The sequence below is a fragment of the Sphaeramia orbicularis genome, chromosome 5, assembly GCF_902148855.1.
Source record: "Sphaeramia orbicularis chromosome 5, fSphaOr1.1, whole genome shotgun sequence".
In the NCBI taxonomy this organism is placed as follows: Eukaryota; Metazoa; Chordata; class Actinopteri; order Kurtiformes; family Apogonidae; genus Sphaeramia; species Sphaeramia orbicularis.
The window spans coordinates 20,759,890-20,778,317 of record NC_043961.1 but is presented as its reverse complement, the minus strand read 5'-3'; the positions used below and the strand labels follow the sequence as shown (position 1 = coordinate 20,778,317).

The window sequence follows — 18,428 nt, the reverse complement described above, 5'->3', positions numbered from 1 at the left end:
GCTTTGGCAGTCTGGGTTAATCCAATTAAGTTGTTTTCCTGATGCATTCTTCTAAGTGACACTATGACTTACAATTTCTAATGGAGATGTGTGATGAATGAATCTGTTATTAGCAGAATACATGCAATGACGCCACATGGAGACGGTAATATGTGCTTTGAATTACAAAGGCTACTTGAAATGCAGTCAGATACTGGTTTAAGGGGACATTGGGTATTTCCATAAGGCAGACATGAAAAAAAAAAAAAAAAAAAAAAAATTGTTCTGTAATAAGCATCTTATAGTGCAAGGCGCTTTAATCGCAGTAATATGTTCTTGCATTAGATATGCTCAACAGCTGGATGGACTTCTTATATTTTGACGTCACGCAGATGAGTAACGTCAGACAGGAACCAGTGGAAAGGAGCTTGGCAAACCAAGATGGCGACCCACGATGAAGCAGGAAAGAGGCTTCAGTATAAATAAAACTTATTCATAAAACAGTTTAAATTGAAGTGCCACATCGACTACGCGTCGTTTGGATTTTGAACGAACAGGACGGAGCAGAATCAGGTATGAGAGGTCTGTGTTGATATATGAGGTCAGTTTTGTTTCAGGGGCGGTGTCAGCACAGCCACATAACATTACAGCCAGGCCATTGGCGAAGCTTAGCCTATTAGCACGAACGGTAGCTTTTTACCACCAAACATCAACCAGCGGCTAAGTGGTTATCGGTTAATTCATGTATATGATCTTAAAATTACACTAGCATTTAATTACTGAGCTTAATTTCTTCAGGAAATCTAGATGTTTCCCGTAAACGCATTAAAGTAAGAGTAACGGAAGCTAGTAATAGCTTAGCTTGTTGCTAATTAACGCTATCGTAATTATTGCAAAAAGACAATGAGGACATCGGGTGTGATGATGTGATCTTTATGTTTTAGTTATGGCCTTGAAGTTTGCTCGTCAACATGAACTTCCCTGAAAATATGACGAACCTTTGGTATTACCGTCCTTATCGGTTTCGTTGGTGAAGTTAAAAACACTCGGAAACGTCAGTCCTTAAGTTAGCTAACTAACTTACCTCTACTTTTTGCTCCGTGTCTTCATGGAGGCAGAGGCTGGACTGTATATTAGTTGTTTATATTGGACTTAAGTCTAAGTGATAACACGATAAAAATATTCAGTAAAACATCAACTTGAAGTGAACTGTTGGGTGTTACGCAACAGTATCGTCAGGTAAGTCATTATTGGCTGACTACTTACAGAAATTCAGTTAAGACTCAAAGCAAACACCAAAGGGATCTTCTATGATGTTGCTTTTTGGTCGTCGGCTTCAGCGTGGTCATGTGACACTACTGGACACATGATTGTCCAGGGGATTATTGTCTGGTGACAAGTGTTAGAAATGAAAATTAGAGATAATAGAGGTCTTCATGTTGGTATAAGTAATCCACAAATACATAACTTTAGACTTGGTGTTGATAGGTGCGTTCAGGGGGTACTCAATACAAGTATGTTGATCATATTCTATGTTGATATACTAGCAATCTAAAATACTGCTCATAAGTTCATGCTCTTTGGATCTCATGAATCACTTTTTCTGCTGATCAAGGAACTGCTCCATCAAAACAATGGATACTCTGTGCTGATAATGTCAGGCCTAGCTAAATAACAAGATTATGCGACTTAAGATGTGAAAATTGGAATGCACAAAGCCATTGAGACAATAAAGAACAGGGGATGGTTTGTAAATATCACAAGCATGTCAAACAAATTTTCAAGCTTTGAGGCAGCTGGAAACGGATGTACAGACATTTTGAACAGTATTGCTTTTCACCACAATGCTGTTGTATAGTGGTTTGGGGGACAGTTTGGTCTACTCCATGTAAAAATCCACTTCCTCTTTCATCTTCTTCATTAAATTGAAAACAAACTTTGTGGCAAATAACTCTATCTTCTTAAATGTCTGTTTTCAGAGTCTCTAAATGGCTGCGAGGAAACCTGGATCAGATGTATACAACAATGGTAATGGCCCCTTTGCTGTCTCTCTACTGATGTTTTTGAGCTGTGAATAAAGTGGAGATGTATGCTTTTAGTGGTGTGTGTGCTTTCAGTGACTTTTCTACTCATCTAAGTCTAAATTGCTTATGTTTGTGATTTTTCCTCCTGTGTAGGACCCATCAGTTACCTTGATGATGTTCCCTTCAAGATTAATGACAAGTTCCGTTGCCCAGCCAAAGTTGGACTCCCTGTGGGCTTCTGCCTGCCAGACTGCAGCTCCTTGCTGGTGGACACACAGGTTTGTCAGTTACACAGAGAATGTTGATTTTGCACTAGCATGCTGCACTTAATGACCTAAGCAGAATCTTTACAGTAGGATGTAATAGTGGGAACTCATTACTTGGTAGTTATATTGCTGACTCTTGCTTTAGGTTAAAAAGTACAATGACATTTTTAGGTATTTTTGTTTTTTGTCAGGAGTTTTAATATCACTTGATTCTAAGATTCATGTCCATTTTGTGTTTCTTTTCTTCTTTATTTTATTCGAACATGCTCAGTATGACTTCTCACTGGAGAGGCGTAGTGTGCGCTGGGGGGTTGAGCTGGCTGAGGCCAGAGCAGCAGAGGCCAGGGCGGAGGAGGCAGCGGCGGCCCAGCAGGAGGCAGAGAGCAAGGAGTGTTTGGCTCAGGCCGAGGACATTAATGGTGGTGGGGTGAAAAAGCCTGGGCCTGTTGCAGAAGACCAGGACCCTCCACCACCAGCATTAAACCCAGTCCTGGCGGGACTAAGCCACAATGCCATCCTTACTCCACTGCCTGCCCCGAGCCTGGGCCCCAGGAAAACTCAGCCTACCACGCCTCAGTTGCACAGCCTCAACTTAGCTGACTTTGAACGGGAGGAAGACCCCTTCGATAAACTGGAGCTTAAAACTCTGGACGATAAAGAGGAGCTCCGAAGCATCCTCCAGAGCCAGCCACAACCTCAGCCACCTCCTTCTGTATCACCACCAGAGGTCTCCCAGTTAGGGTCGGCTTCCCGTGGAAGCAGCCCATCTCCTCCAAGCACCAACAACACCAGCCTCTCTACCAAACCTGGCTTTACCCACAAACCCAATGGGTTGGTTGCCTTGCTGGACATGGACAGAGTTGGGAGTCCTGGGAGAGCAGGCTTTGGTACAGACGATCGGCCCTGTAACATCCGTTCTCTCACTTTTCCCAAACTCTCTGACTCTGGTGACCCTGACCCAGTGACGTACAGTCCTCTCCCTGTACCCATTCCCTCTGCCCGACAAAATCTACCCAATGGTAGCCCACCCACTATTCCCAAAAGTCAAGTAATTGTTGCCCCTGAGCCAACCAGCTACAACAAGAGTGGTGCACCAAAACCGGTGAGCATAGTGTGTGTGTCAGTAATTGTACTTTGTATGGGATAAGGTGATAAAAATAAAAAAGAAGTAATAAAAAAAAAAATCCTCTTTTACATTTATTCACATTAGGCAAATCCGGGATCAGGACCTGCTGGCTTACCCTGTGGTGGAGCCCTGCTCAGCATGACCCCCAGTGAGCGCCAGTGTGTAGAAACACTTGTGAGCATGGGCTATTCTTATGAGGGTGTTCTACGAGCCATGCAAAGACAAGGGCAGAACGTGGAGCAGGTGGGTCTCCCTCTTACTCTACTCACTTAAACCCACTGTCATGGAGGTATATGTGGACAGGTGGTAAGTGATGAATTTACATGACTGAGAGATGTGTGCAGTGAACCATAAATGCTGAACATTTGTAAGTATCAGTATAATTAAAATAAAAGTTGCATTACAGTCTGTACAAACTCACTTGCTTTGCCATAGCTTTAATGAGGATAGATAACTTTGAAAACATGCACTGTTCAACCATAGCCATATGATTACTGTGACGTGTGGAAAAATGACAACAGCTTGTTGTCAGATACTGTTATACTAAATAGAATTTTCACAGGCTGGTTTGAAATGATGCCGATACAGTAGCACATCAGTAAGTAAGGACATGGACGTGCATCATTAAGAGAGCAATACATGAATATTTGAAAACAGGCTAATTTCTGCTCATAGTGTGACCTTTTTAACTATTTCTTTAAAAAAAACATTGTATTTGATGTATTCATGATATAAGCTTGTGATTTCCAAAGTACATTTGTAGTTACAATGTCCCTGTTGTTTATTTTAAGGTACTGGACTATCTTTTTGTTCATGGACGTTTGTGTGAGCGGGGCTTTGATGCAAGTGCAGTTGAGGAATGTTTAGAAATGTACCAGTGCTCAGAAGAAAAGGTTTGTACACATTTGAATTTAAGATCATACGTAAACACAAAGGCATAGTCGATACATACATGGGCATTTTCTAAAATGTAGTTTGTGTCCCTATTATTTCTCTGGTATTTATGTCTAAAAATATCATATTTATATAATACATTTAGTTTTCTACACAGGTTTACAGAGGTGTCAGAATAGATACCGTCATAATGTTTACTGTTATACTATTGATAACACTTCAGTTTTGCTGTTCCATTTTCCTGTTGGCAGGTTTGAAAACCCTGTGTGTAGATAGTATTATTAGTCATATTTTTATTATTTTTGAAAACAAATAAAAATGTGTTTTATACATATTTATATATGTGTGGATTCAGCCTTAAGGTGATGCACTGTATTTGTGTTTGGTATTCGCTGAATGGGGTTTTCCTAAGTATAAAGTTGCAATTGTAGATTGTGTAATATTCTGAGGTTTTTGTTTTTTTTAAATCCTCTCTAGGCCTTGCAGTTTCTTGAGCTGATGTCAAGGTTTGGTGAAATGGGATTTGAGCGTGAAGCCATTAAAGAGGTGCTGCTGGTCCACAACAACGATCAGGACAAGGCTCTGGAGGACCTGATGGCTCGAGCTGCAGCTAGCTGAGGCCAGCTAAACAGCCAGTCAATGCCCAGTTCAGGGCTTGCCTCCAGCTACCATCCAACACAGCCCCTTTCCTTCTGCCTTCCCCATCACACCATGCCCTGCCCTCGCCTTAGCTGCAGAAGGGACAGCTGGGAGACAGTTGTATTTCTCTCTGCTAAAACATATTGTGTCTCAGCACTTCTTAAAGACTGTGTGCCTAGAGTGGAGCAAGTCAAAGTGTAGAAAATGTTTAATGGTGGTGTTCTTTTCCTAAGAAATCGGGTTAAGTTCCAAGACTTGGTACTGCTAGGGTTTCTAAGATGGGAAAACTGGGCTGAAAAGAGGGATGTCATTCTGATTTGCTTCCACCTGAAAGTGTTTATATGACTGTTGGCAAGGCTAAAAGATTGAATGGGGAGGAACTGGTGACAGGTTCTAAGTGCATCACAGAATACCCAGGTTGAACTTTGGAAACTCCCAAACAACTAAGCTGCCATCTTCCACTGCTCAGTGCAGACGCAGTAAATGGTGGAGGGAATCGGGGGGCCTTGAGGAGGCTCCCTTAAAACTGAACCAACATAACAATTTTAAGACAAAAGAGAAAAAATGGTGCAGTCACCAGACAGAGAACTGACTCAAGAAGTGCCCTCTCTGCTTTGGTACCTTGCACTTAGCTCTGTTCTTTATGCTTTCAGTCATGTTTGTTTTTCTGTTCATACAGGCACTTTTTCATGACATTTTGGAGATTCAGTTTCTTTGCTTTCTGCATAGTAGATCTGTAGTTGTAACTCAAACATAAGGGTTACTGGTGCCACAGTATACTCTTTGACCTGCACTGGAATGGCAAGAGGAGTCTGGATAGATGGGGAGGTTTCCTCTGTAGGAAATGAAAAGAAATATCCCTCATCCATATAACACCGATGTGTCACGTACCGCACAGGCACACACGCGACTCATTATTACCAACTTATTTAAAATATTACACTGACACTTTCATGTAAAAATAAAGAGTTTGATATGAAAATGTAAGATATGTTAACATTCACAAGTGACACTTTTAATTGTCATGGACTTCTGTTTGCAGACTGGAAAAGAGTGAGTGGTTTAAAAAAAAAAGAAACAAAATGTAAGTGAGGGTTGTTTCTACAGCCTCATCACAGTGCAATAGAGACATTTCAAATTGTGTGAGTGTTGACTGGCATTTTGAGCCTCAGTAGTTATTGGGAGACAAGGAATGGTATTCAAGCCTTGCTGGAAATTTGGACGTAACTCGCAAAGGTTTAATTTCATTGATTACTATTATTTCATCTGTTTTTCGATTTCATGCCACAACATCTAATCATACAGAGCTTTGTTTATTGAGATATCCAGTTTTATCTCTCATGTATTTGAAAAGTGTGCACATCCTTCAGATCACTGGCCTCTTCATAGTCTTAAATGGAAAGTGAAAGAGTCTCAACATGCCAAAAGGATTTCCTTTCTTTTCTTTTTTTTTTTTTTTGTATCACTGTGTAATGAGCAGTATTGTTTTATTTTGCTGTAAGATTAATGGACTTTCTCCATGCTACATATGCCTGCTCAGTTGCATCAAGGTGGCAAAGAAATTCCAGAATCTTGAACTGTGAGGTACTGATGGGGATTGTGAGACGCATGGCAACAGATCAAGGGCTTAAAGTGTGAAAAATGTGACTGAGGACTGGCATTGTGTTTGTGCCAGGTCTAGTACTTCCCATGTTCCACAAGTACAAAATTTAAACATTTCTCTATTTTAGAGATGGAGAAGATTGGAAATTATATTTACAGTTATTTGCTCATGTGGGCATAATAATTTACTTATTTGATAAGAAATATCAGCAATTGATGTGTCTAAGATGCAAAGTACCACCTTCCAGTACCCGGACATCCTTTCCCTGTCAGGCATGGTGTGAAATGACTTGACAGTAACTCTTATGTTCTGTTTATATTATGAAATCAGACTACAGTAAAATCTGATTATATTTGTCATCTCCATGACAAATATTGACATTATGGTAGACAAATGAGTGGTTTTACTTAGTTCTGTTTTTAGTTGCCTTTCTTCTTGATTTACTGTGATAAAGATGCAGGGCACACAGTTTCCCTACAGGTAAACACGTGTGATATTATTGCCTCCATACTTAACTCAAGTGTGGATTCACTTGCCTCTCCTGTGATAGCTATACAAGTTAACATACAGTATGGTGTTCTGGATGTCCTCTATCAAGGCTTCCTCCTGTTTCTTTTTGGATCCTCTAGTTTTGTGGGTATGAACTGTAATTTGGTTGTCATTATTTAAGGGATCAAGTTTATAAGTTTAGGAGCTGCTCTATAATTGAACATGGGGTTCTAATGAGTCTATGAACACCAACGTAACACAATGGTATTTAAACAGAAAATGAGTGAGCGGAGTGGTGTTTCCCAAGCTCCTGATATGTAATTTGCAAAATTTCCTCCTGAATGATATGAAAGTTCCACATGATTAAATGTGCACAACTTTTAATTGTGAGCCTGGTGATTACTTGTGGCGCTCCCTTTTCAACTTAATTTGACAATGGGTAATTTCTCAAGAAGGGTCACAACAGATTGAATGTATTGACAATGAAAGCTGATGAGAAAGTACAACTCTCCTGCTCTCCTACCCTTTTTAAAAAGCACTCAGTAATAATTGTCTTTGTCCAGCAGACAACAAAGAAACAATACATATAGATCATTGTCCAGGTTCAGTTTCATTGTTCAGGTATTGTCAGTGGCAACTGGAAACATCGAACTATGGGATCTAGTCAGCAGAAAAAACTGAATATGAACTGTTATTTCAGTAAACATGCAGACAAGACCAGATTTAAATCAAGATCCATGTAAATTATTAATGCCCACTTTGTACATTTCTATGCCGACAATGTCCGGCGCTATGCTGATAATATATTATTTGTCTTTACAGTATTCGTCATCAATATATTCAGTTTATTATTGTGGTTTTATTATAATGATATAATTATATATTCATGAGCAATATCTTTGATGTAGCATCAAAAAAGTCTAAAATAGCTGAAAACCTGACAATCATCAATGGTCGCAAACAATTTGGCGTGAACGAGCACGCATGACGCACGCGTTCACGTACGACCTTGTTTTTGTTGATATTTAATTTGAGTGCGGCTGCGCGCTGCTCAATGCTTTCGCCGTTGCTGACGCGTCTCAATAGGAAAAAGAGTGTGAATGAACCCTCCGGTTTGAGCTAGATGTGTCGAATCTGAGTAGGTAGTGTGGCCCGTGTGTAGTTTTATGTTCGAGTCTAGGAGGCGTGCTAATGATAGTAGATTAGCGATTATATTAGCTAGCGGCTCACCAACCTCTCCCGTATGTGATCGCCCTTCCTCGTCGTCGGACGCTGCCAGCGAGCGAGGGCCAAGGAACTAAATAGCATATCGCCATTATATGATCCAGTGTCCAGCGTCACTTTTACCCTCCATGTGGGTGAGGGAACTGTGTGTGTCAGACTATGGCGAGAAAAACAGTTAGCAGGAAAAGGAAGGTAGGAGAGCCCAAGGACCAACAACAGGTAGGCGGAAACCGGTGCTGATGCATAGCAGCTAGTCAGTTCTGTTAGCATGCTAACTAGCTATAGGCTAGCAAGGTTTAGCTAATATAATTTACTTGTGTCATAAACAGATCACAGGTGACTTTTGACCAAATTTACTACAGCATTTCGTTGCATTACATGGGCTAAAGAAACATAAGAAGTCACTGTTTCTATCCACATTCACCGTGTCTGTATTTGAAAGAATTAATTTTAGCTTGACGTTAGCCAGTCATAGTCCGTTATTAATACACCAGCTAACGCTAGCCTACGCTGAGTTATTCTGACAATTATTCAGTTATAATCACGTTGATTTAACCTGGTGGTTACGCGATTACACACACAGTTACTTATTCATTTGGGGTCGTGACTTGTCACTATGTCATCAGGCACTATACTTGGAGTTTACCTTATCAACACTGGGGACCCATATTTCCCTTTGACGGCTAATGCTCATTTTAACGTTGGTGGGAACGTTAGCTAACCTTAAAGAATCGTTGATCAAATGATTCGAAAAGATGAGATGGCCTTGAATTTACAAATATAATGATCTTCATAAGCGCTGGTTCGAAGATCTTGCCAAAACATTCAACGCTTTAAACCCCCAGAAAGCCAAGCTGTTCACAACAAAAATGTCATTTGACATGGCAGAAACGTTGAATGTGTAGGGCATGTATTCCATGTCAGTAGTGGCAAGGCATGTGTTCGACATGTGTGACCATAAACCATTCATCTCAAAGATAAATAAAACACACCTGTTTTACAATATATTTGTCACTGAGTTATGGCAAGTGAAAATATAATGAACCAGCCGATACAACCACCAAATGAGATTAGTATTTTGGATAGATATACTTTATTCATCCCAAACTGGGAAATTGTATTGCAGCAACAGCATGACAAACAGTAAAAATAGAATATGAGAATAAAAATAGAATACAAGAGCTAACACACTGTAGTACATAATAAATTAGAATTATAAAAGAGAAATGTATACTTATTTAAATCTGGACAAGGTTATTTTAATGTGACTCATAAATTCATAGACATTTTTGTGTGTAGAGTAATTTGGTGAATATTGCATGTTTACCATTTGTATGTTTAATCTCAAGAAAAAAATATTGTATCATCATCTTTGTGACTGATATATACATACAAACACATGTCTATCTATCTATCTATCTATCTATCTATCTATCTATCTATCTATCTATCTATCTATCTATCTATCTAAATGTGTATGTATGTATATATGTATGTTTATTAAAAATGGGTGTGTGTGTGTGTGTGTGTGTGTGTGTGTGTGTGTGTGTGTGTGGGTGAATATTCAGTTTTGTTCTGGTGCCGTGATGGGGCAGTCAGTAATGAGTTGTCATGGAGTCTAATGACTGACAAAAGATGTCCTCTATTGTTAAAATGATACTAACCCACATTAGTGAAATGTTGCATTAAATTGAGTGCTTTGTATAGAGTTTAATAATGAAATCATAAAAGCAACTGTGCATTGTAGTTGCTGAAGACAGTAGACTGGGGCACACAACATGCAAACGTATTACCTGTTTGTGTGTAGTTTACTCATTCTTTGTACTCATAATAAAGAGATAATCCATCAGCCTCCACTTAAGCAGTAAAGCGTACATATTACATGATTTGGTTTGCTGGTTTGGCAGTAGTTTTGATTTAAGCCCAGTGTCACTGACAGAAAGAGATGGAATGTAGAACAAAGTGAAAGCGGCTACATCACATGGCAACACAACACAACAACTTTAAATAGCAACAGTAATTGGCACATGTGATTATTATTTTACAATCATAATGTTTCCACAATGATGGTAGGTACTAGGTACAAAGCACAGTCATTTGTCAATGAAGATATACAACTGTTGTTTGTTGTTGTGGTTTTTTCAAAAGGCATTTGTGTTTTTTACTCTGCACCAGGAGCAAAGTGACTATCAAGACTAGACCAGAGAATGCAGAATAAGAGAAAAAAGATAACAGAAAGCAATTTAGCTAACTTAATTTAATTTGAATTTAATTGTTAGTTGACCTCTACACATTTGACTGTTAAAGGCAATAAAATTGGACTAAACTCTTCAGTGGGGATCTGTGTTTAACCCCCCCACAATAAAGCTTTCATTCTTTGACCTTTATTCCCTCTCTTTTCCCAGTTGGGCTGGTGTCAGGCACCATACAAGCGGAACCGTGTTTCTTGTTCATCACGTCATGCCCAGCAGTGGTGGTGCAGTCGGGGCTCAGTGGTATGTGCCCTCCGGGGGCGGGAATTCAGGCCTCAGCAGCAGCACGAGTTGCGGCTCCAGCGGAGCCTCCGGGGCTTTGCAGCCGGCAGACTTCCTGGCATCCTTAAGGAGAGGGAGTTCTCTCTGGGGCGACTCAACAAGGTGTTTGCTTCACAGTGGCTCAACCACCGACAGGTTGTGTGTGGGACCAAATGCAACACGGTAAGTTGCCATTTTGAGCCAACCTTCATTGTTTAGTAGACATTCGTGTATGTTCTAAAGTCCACCGTTTCCTTCTGCGGACTTCTATTGTTAAAGCTGCAGTGCTCTAAATGTTTTTTTTTAAAGATTACACAATTGCCTTTTAGCATATTCGAATTCAGGTGGTCTGACAGGAAATTAGACTTTTGTATTTCTTCTTGGATATGTTTTTGTATGAAGAAAATTAAATGTGATGGTAGTATTCAGCTTCTCTTAGGTGTTTTCAGACAGGAAGGGGAAGTGAGATACACCATTGACAGCTGTAATTATGGATTACTGTAAAGATGCCGTCAAAGTGACTCTCTTGTAGTAACACAATACCTTTGGAAATTGGCTTCACGTTTCTACAGTACTGTGAAATGGCGTCAATATATTTGTTTCCATAAACACTGCAATGTACATTGGAAAACATGTATGAAAATGAGATAGTTTTAAATAATTGTGATGATGTGTCTGGTAGTTGGATACAGATAGTATCGACTGATCAGGACACAGAGTTATTCCACTGCCTCATCCATGACAGAACCACAACTATTTTAGACGAAAAAAAAATCACTCAACATTCTGCTTCTTCTATTCTCTTTATTAGAGGTAGGCCCAACATAGCGTACAGTGTCACCTGCTGGTGACACAATGCAGCCTAGATTTTTAACACCAAATCAGTTTACAGAAACACATACAAATCGCCTTTTCTTTTTACAACTTTTCAAAAGGTCACTTGAAATTCTCTTTATATTTGATGGAAACACAGTTGATACGTGATTTTTTTTTAAAATTTTTTATTCTGCTTTCATTTCCAGCCATTGAATTTTATACCTCAGTATTAATAAAGTTAAACTGCATTTGTATCATTTATTGTTATTTTTGTCCTTTTATTTTGGACTCTAAAGGTAAAGTTATCTTTTTTACCTTGATTTCAGTTCCTGCAGCTTTAATCAAAGTTCTTCCAGTTCTTCACCAAGTTTATATTCAAATCATTTGTTTATAAACAGAGGAGGACAGTTTTCAGATGATCACAAGTATAATGTGTACATCATAAGCAGGTTGGCACCCTGTGTGAAAAATGGATTTAGAGTCAAATATAATAGACCCTTCATAAAAAGTGGACTAAGCATTCATGAGGTCTTGTTGTTGACTTTTCTTCACTCTACCTTTAGACCAACCATTTGTCCTGTGCTTTTATCTACAGCTTTTTGTTGCGGATGTCCTGACTGGGCAGATAACGCGCATTCCCATGTTAAAGGACAGGGAATGCAATGGTGGAGTTAGTGGTGTGGTGGGTGCAGTTGTGACGGGGCGGCATTACCACCCCTCAGGAGGCTCTCGCGCTCGGCTGGATCAGCAGGGCTGTGGAATTCATGCTATTGAACTGAACCCGTCTAGAACACTGCTAGCCACAGGAGGGGACAACCCAAACAGCCTGGCCATCTACCAGCTGCCCACACTCGATCCTGTTTGTGTTGGAGATGTAAGTCTGATGTTCAGTGTATAGAATTATTTATTTAGGTATTTATATCTTAACTCACTTCAGTAGTAATGTGGTTTATAATCATGTGAAAGAAAAGCAGAATACATTTTACTTTCAGACATTCATTTTGTGTTTTAGTTTTTTGGGGTAGGGGCGGGGATGAGGTTGGCCAGTCAATTGGCTGTCTGCTTTCCCTGCTCCAGTATTAAAATGGCCTTGAAAAATTGAGCAACCTCTTTTTCTGGTATTACCAGTGTTTCAACTCTTTGTATGTTTAACTCTTTAAAGGTGTACTAAAAAGTTAGTATCTTGCATTTTTATTATGTTATGCTGAGGCATTGTGAGATTGTGTAAGACAGGGATTTTCAACCTTGGGGTCAGGACCCCATGTAGGGTCACCTGGAATTCAGATGGGGTCACCTGAAATTTCTAGTAATTGATACAAAAAATAAATACTAATAAAAATATATAGTGAGTTGAGAGAGACAATTCCAATACATAAAAGACATGACAAACTCTAAAGCTGAAACTGAAGCACTGTGGTACTGTTTATCTTTTTAAATGTTCATTGTGGTCGGTTTTAGATGCTGCAGCTCTTTCATAATTCATAGTTTGAGTTATTGTTTGTTCAGTATTAATTAACAGTCTTGTAAATCCAAGCTGGACTGACTGTACATATCGTGACCAAGGGAAATAAAATTCTCACTTTGTGCAGTAATCTACACCTGGCTTTTCTGCCTCCGTCCATAATAATATGCATTATATAGACTAAATGTCATCTAAAATTAACATTTATTTGCAACATAGTATAGCAAACTATTGCATGATCAAAAACAAATTAATTTTAGCAAAAAAAAAATAAAAAAGGCTCCGTTTTGAATGTCTGGGGTCACCAGAAATGTGTGACGTTAAAATGGAGTCACGAGCCAAAAAGGTTGGAAACTACTGGTGTAAGACCAACAGTACTGATCTAATGATTTTTTTTTTCAGGATGGTCATAATGACTGGATCTTTTCCATAGCGTGGATCAGTGACAATATGGTCGTTTCTGGTGAGTTACATTGTCTGTTAGTCAAGGTCAACAAGCTACGTGTTCTTCCTGTGAAGGGCTTTCTACATATACTGATGTAAATCTATGTTTGTCACTTGTGTTTGTCTTGAATAAATACGTAGTAGGTCTAGGCGATGATTTATTTATTTTTTTGCATTATTTCTAGGATCCAGAGACGGCTCTATGGGGCTATGGGAGGTGACGGACAAAGTAATGAGCCAGGCTGAGCGCAGTCAGAGTGAGGAAGCAGTACCCTCCTACGCCCACATTTCTCACCGTGCCCTTAAGGACATCCCCAAGGAGTACACCAACCCATACAACTGTAAAGTCCGCGCTCTGGCCTTTAACGATAACCATAAAGTAAGGTTCAGTCTGACCCCTGTGGTTTATTGTCTGAAACTGTTAGAATGTCGCTTCACTGCTCACCAACTTTGAAGAAAATGTGCTATATGAGAAAAGGGCAATTTGGTCCATTTTCTTCCCTTGAGGTCCAGGAACTCACACATGGAAGTGTGTGACATTTAATGAAGCTACACATCTGTAATGGTTACAAAATGAAGTGATGATTCACCAGAATAATAATCAGCTGTTGTTAGTGTGTAATAAAAGTGTCTTTATAAACACTTTTTTTGTGGGCTGTTGAGAATATAATCATTTGTAACAACATAAATATGTAGTTTACTAGAGACAGATCACAGCTTTGTACTTTCTGTATATATTTTTGATATACTGTGGTGTGTCTTGTCTTTCAAACATGAACAGTGGTGAAGCTACAGGAGTTTTCTTTTGTTTTTTCATTGTAAACATGGGACAACCTAGGAGTCCTTTTTCAGGCTGTTGGTATGTCTATAAACGGAGAAATTGACAAGTCGTTGAAAGCTAAGTGTTCCCATGTTTGTGTCCTTCAGGAGCTGGGTGCTGTGTCCTTGGATGGTTATTTCCACCTCTGGAAAGCTGAGCACAACTTGTGCAAGGTGAATTGCGATTCTCAATTACTTCACTATATATTTTGTAATGCCTATTTTAATAGATCTCTAGTCTAGGCTATGCATGATCATTTGAGTAAATGGTACAAAGTGGATCCAACAGAAATCCTTACTCAGTTCTCATGCTTTCCCCTCTAGCTACTGTCCACCAAGCTGCCTCACTGCAAAGAGAATGTGTGTCTGGCGTATGGACAGGACTGGTCAGTGTACGCTGTGGGTTCTCAGGCCCATGTCTCATTCCTAGATCCACGGCAGCCGACACACAGCATCAAGTCTGTCAGTTCCAGAGAAAGAGGAAGCGGTAAGTGAAGCTCACATGTGGAGAGCTGCTGTCTGACATTTTCTAAGAAAAGACATGATGAAGTCTGGGTAAAAACTAAATAAAGGTCAGACAAGGTACTTTATTTTGAGGATTATTACTTTGAAACTCAGGCTTTAATAAAGAAATGTACTGTACTGAAGAAAAAAAAACAAATTTGTTGCTCCAGTTTTTGATGGACTGAAATCATAGATGTACAAATTGTTTCTCTCCAGTTTTGAGCACAGATTTGTTTAAATCTAGGTTACAGAGCTCATCTGCATGCTGAGATATTCCAACCACCTGTTTGTGGCATATCAGGATACTGATTAAAAACAGTCATTATTGCATAAGTGTGTCTTAGCTTGGTCACAATCGAAGGCCACTCCAAAATGTGCAGTTTTGTCTTGAACAGTGATGGGCACTGAACTTTGGATGTCAGATACGCTGAGGGGTGTGGGGTGAGAAAAACCAGGCAGAATCTTTTTCTTGTGAGTTCACCATTTGCTTCACACAGTGCAACGCATCGCCTTTACAAAGAGTTTATGAGGTTGTCTATTGTGGCCTGTGGAATGTTGGTCCACTCCTCTTCAATGGCTGTGTGATGTCATGATGTTAGGAGAACAGGCTGCAGTCAGGTCAAGACCCCAGTGAGGTCAATGATGTAGATGAGCTTCGTTGAGACAATCTCTGACAGTCTGTGCAGAGATTTTTTGGTTTTCCGAACCAATTGTTTGATCAGCTGTGGAACTGGCTGGTCTCAGATGATTCTGCAGGTGGACATGCCTGGTGGGGAAATGCTAGGCTGGCACAGTTACCTGTGGTCTGTGGTTGGGAGGCTGGTTGGATGTCATACCAAAATGACTTTGGAGATGAATCATGGTAGAGAACTAAACATTCATGGGCACCAGTTCTGTTGGACATTCCTGCAATCAGCATGCCAATTCCACAGTACCTCAGATCTTGGAGGATTGTGCTGCGTTATAAAACTGCACATTTTAGAGCGGGCTTTCATTGTAACCAACCTAAGGCACACATGGGCAAAAATAATCCCGTTTGATCAGTGTCCTGGTGACCATACTTGACGGGTAGTTGGAATATCTCAGCATGCAGATGAAAATTAATTCATGAACAAAATTTGAGAGGAATAAATCTATTTATATAGAAAAAATTTACATTTTTATGTTCAGCCCATCGAAAATGCAGTTATTTCTTCTTCTTCTTACTATTATTACTATTATTATGCATGTAGTCCCAGGCTTATACTGTGATACATTAACTCCCTCATGTCACTCGCACAAGGGAGCAGCAGAGCAAATTCTGTGTTTTTTATTTATTTTTTACTTTTCAGAAGGTTTTTTTTTTTTTTTTAAGTGCACAAAACTGTCTCTTGTTTGTGCAGGGATCCGTTCAGTGAGTTTCTATGAGCACATTGTGACAGTGGGCACAGGCCAAGGTTCCCTACTCTTCTACGACATCCGGGCCCAGAGATTCCTGGAGAATCCTTTGAATCCAGCAGGAGGGTATCGGAAATGCCCTGGAGATGGCATCCTCAAGCTCACTACAGGGAAAGGCTGGCTGGTACGTGTCTATATTGAATGAATCTTTCAGTTAAACAGCATTAATAGTTAGCTGCATAGTTGTAACACTTTTTTGTTCCTCACCCTTATCTTTTCATCTCACTCACTGTGGTTGTTCTGCTTTCAGAATCATGACGAGACATGGAGGAGCTACTTCTCAGACATTCATTCTTTTCCCAATGCGGTGTACACACACTGCTATGACGACTCCGGCACCAAGCTGTTTGTAGCAGGTGGACCACTCTGTTCTGGCCTGCACGGCAACTACGCAGGACTGTGGAGCTAGCCTCTCAGTCCCCTCCATTGCTTTATCACTACATACTCGTCCAGATTTTTATTTAACCAGTCCCTCCATCCCCCTCCTTCTCCCACAATTATTCCTATGCTCCTTCAACCTCAACTACTCAGTGTTCTTTTTTATAAAAAAAAAAAATGTATAAACTATTAACTAATAATTTTCAAGAAGCTGCGAAGTCTGCCACTGAGAAACTCAGAAGAGTTTTTAAAAAAAAAGAAAGCAAAAAAAAAAAAAACAACAGTAAGAATAAAGTTACACGTTTTCATCATTTAAAACACTGACACACAACCCGCAGGGATTAGGTCTTTTGCTGGCTTGTTTTTGTATGTAAGGATGCTGTTTCTGCTGCTTCCTCTGTCATAAATGAGTGTCTTTGTGGAATACTTGTGGATTTACCAAAAGTTCCCTTTCATTCTCGTACTGAAATGGATGGCAATAACAGGGAGGGAGAGAGGAAAAAGGACTGAAGAGACAATTCGTTTAGGAGGACTGAACAGAGTACAGATGGAAAGAGAATATTCATTTTTTGGAACAGCCTGTCCTGTCCCACAATCATAAAAAAAAAAAACATAAAGAACTTCTCTCTTCTCCTGTCAGAAGTAAAACGAAGACGACAGCCGACTCAATCAAAATGGGACTTTGTGTTCATATTTTTCCTCATTAAGATGATGTAAAGGGAAAAATTGAGATTTCTTAATGCAGTGTTCTGCTATGAATAAATCCCAACAAATATGTATTTTATTTGTTGATTGTGTAATTTGATAGAGAAACCCCTGCTGATATTGTGATTTGCTTTATTTGTATTTATTTTCCCCCTTCTCTGTCCCCCTTATTCTATTTTTCAGGGGTGTTTATATCTGCTTGTTTTGAAGGATTTGTTGTCTTTTCACCCTTTCGCTTCTGTTCCTGTTCTCTTTGACCAGAGTGCTTTCAGCAGATTTGTTCATTTGTAATGAAAGAAATCCTAATCTGTTACTGCTCTGGTGCTATTAGAGAATTGAACCTTTTTAGTTTTAGTAGCAAGTGATGTATCATCAAATGTGATGATTACTAGATAGAGGAGCCTTTTTACTGGGTAGAACTCAGCATAATCCTGGGACTCCTCTACAGTAACTGGGGAGAAGCTCTGTAGTAGCTTACTTGGATCTTCTCAACTATCCGCCTAGAAGGACGCAAGGAGAATTATTGAGAAGTATTTCGGACTCTACCCTGGAGTTAGATGCTGCAGGCACATACATTTGTTGTCACAGTTGTAAAACTTTTTCTCATTTTGTATCAGGGAGTGAGTCATTCTGCTCTTTTCCTTGTTTGGTAGAGGCAGGGTAAGCTTGAGTTACATTTTTGCCTTGCTCAAGTCTTTCTGTGAAAGACTGCCACAGGCGATCATAGTTTTCCTTTTCTACATGGAACTTTTCTCCAGTTTTCATGATGACACATTAAAAACAGAAACCCCAATTACGACCAACAATTGAACAAATAACCAACACTTTTAAAGTGTATTTTATATATAAATGTGTATATGTATGTGTAAAATACATAGGGACAATTGCATACATTTTTATGTATGTGTCTGAGGAAGTGTGTGGATTGATCTGTCTACTTGGTGATGCCCTGTTTTTTTATACACACCTCATGAATGTTTTTACAAATGACTGAATCTGAGGATATTGTAAAATATAAACACCTGAAAAACAACTATCAAATCTTTAAAAAGAGCAAATAATAAAAATAAAATGTATATTGATGTAACAGTTGTCCTTTTTTGTGT

General features: G+C 39.5%; 2 protein-coding genes across 3 annotated transcripts; both read left to right on the top strand.

Annotated features, from left to right (window-relative positions):
- The first annotated feature begins 387 nt into the window (after positions 1 to 387).
- Positions 388 to 7,542, top strand: ubap1 (ubiquitin associated protein 1). Of its 2 annotated transcripts, none has more exons than XM_030133472.1 (7): positions 388 to 552; positions 1,959 to 2,007; positions 2,157 to 2,281; positions 2,541 to 3,371; positions 3,480 to 3,638; positions 4,187 to 4,288; positions 4,767 to 7,542. In XM_030133472.1, exons 2-7 carry the CDS (start codon positions 1,968 to 1,970, stop codon positions 4,905 to 4,907), a joined length of 1,398 nt encoding a protein of 465 aa, XP_029989332.1. In that variant the 5' UTR covers positions 388 to 552; positions 1,959 to 1,967; the 3' UTR covers positions 4,908 to 7,542. The 2 variants fall into 2 exon arrangements, with proteins under 2 accessions (XP_029989332.1, XP_029989333.1); XM_030133473.1 differs by having other exon boundaries at positions 388 to 561.
- A 496-nt stretch (positions 7,543 to 8,038) lies between these two features.
- On the top strand, positions 8,039 to 18,409 carry dcaf12 (DDB1 and CUL4 associated factor 12). The gene is made up of 9 exons (XM_030133471.1): positions 8,039 to 8,463; positions 10,650 to 10,940; positions 12,169 to 12,447; positions 13,438 to 13,498; positions 13,665 to 13,858; positions 14,407 to 14,472; positions 14,623 to 14,785; positions 16,185 to 16,363; positions 16,490 to 18,409. Exons 1-9 carry the CDS (start codon positions 8,404 to 8,406, stop codon positions 16,646 to 16,648), a joined length of 1,452 nt encoding a protein of 483 aa, XP_029989331.1. The 5' UTR covers positions 8,039 to 8,403; the 3' UTR covers positions 16,649 to 18,409.
- Positions 18,410 to 18,428: the final 19 nt, after the last annotated feature.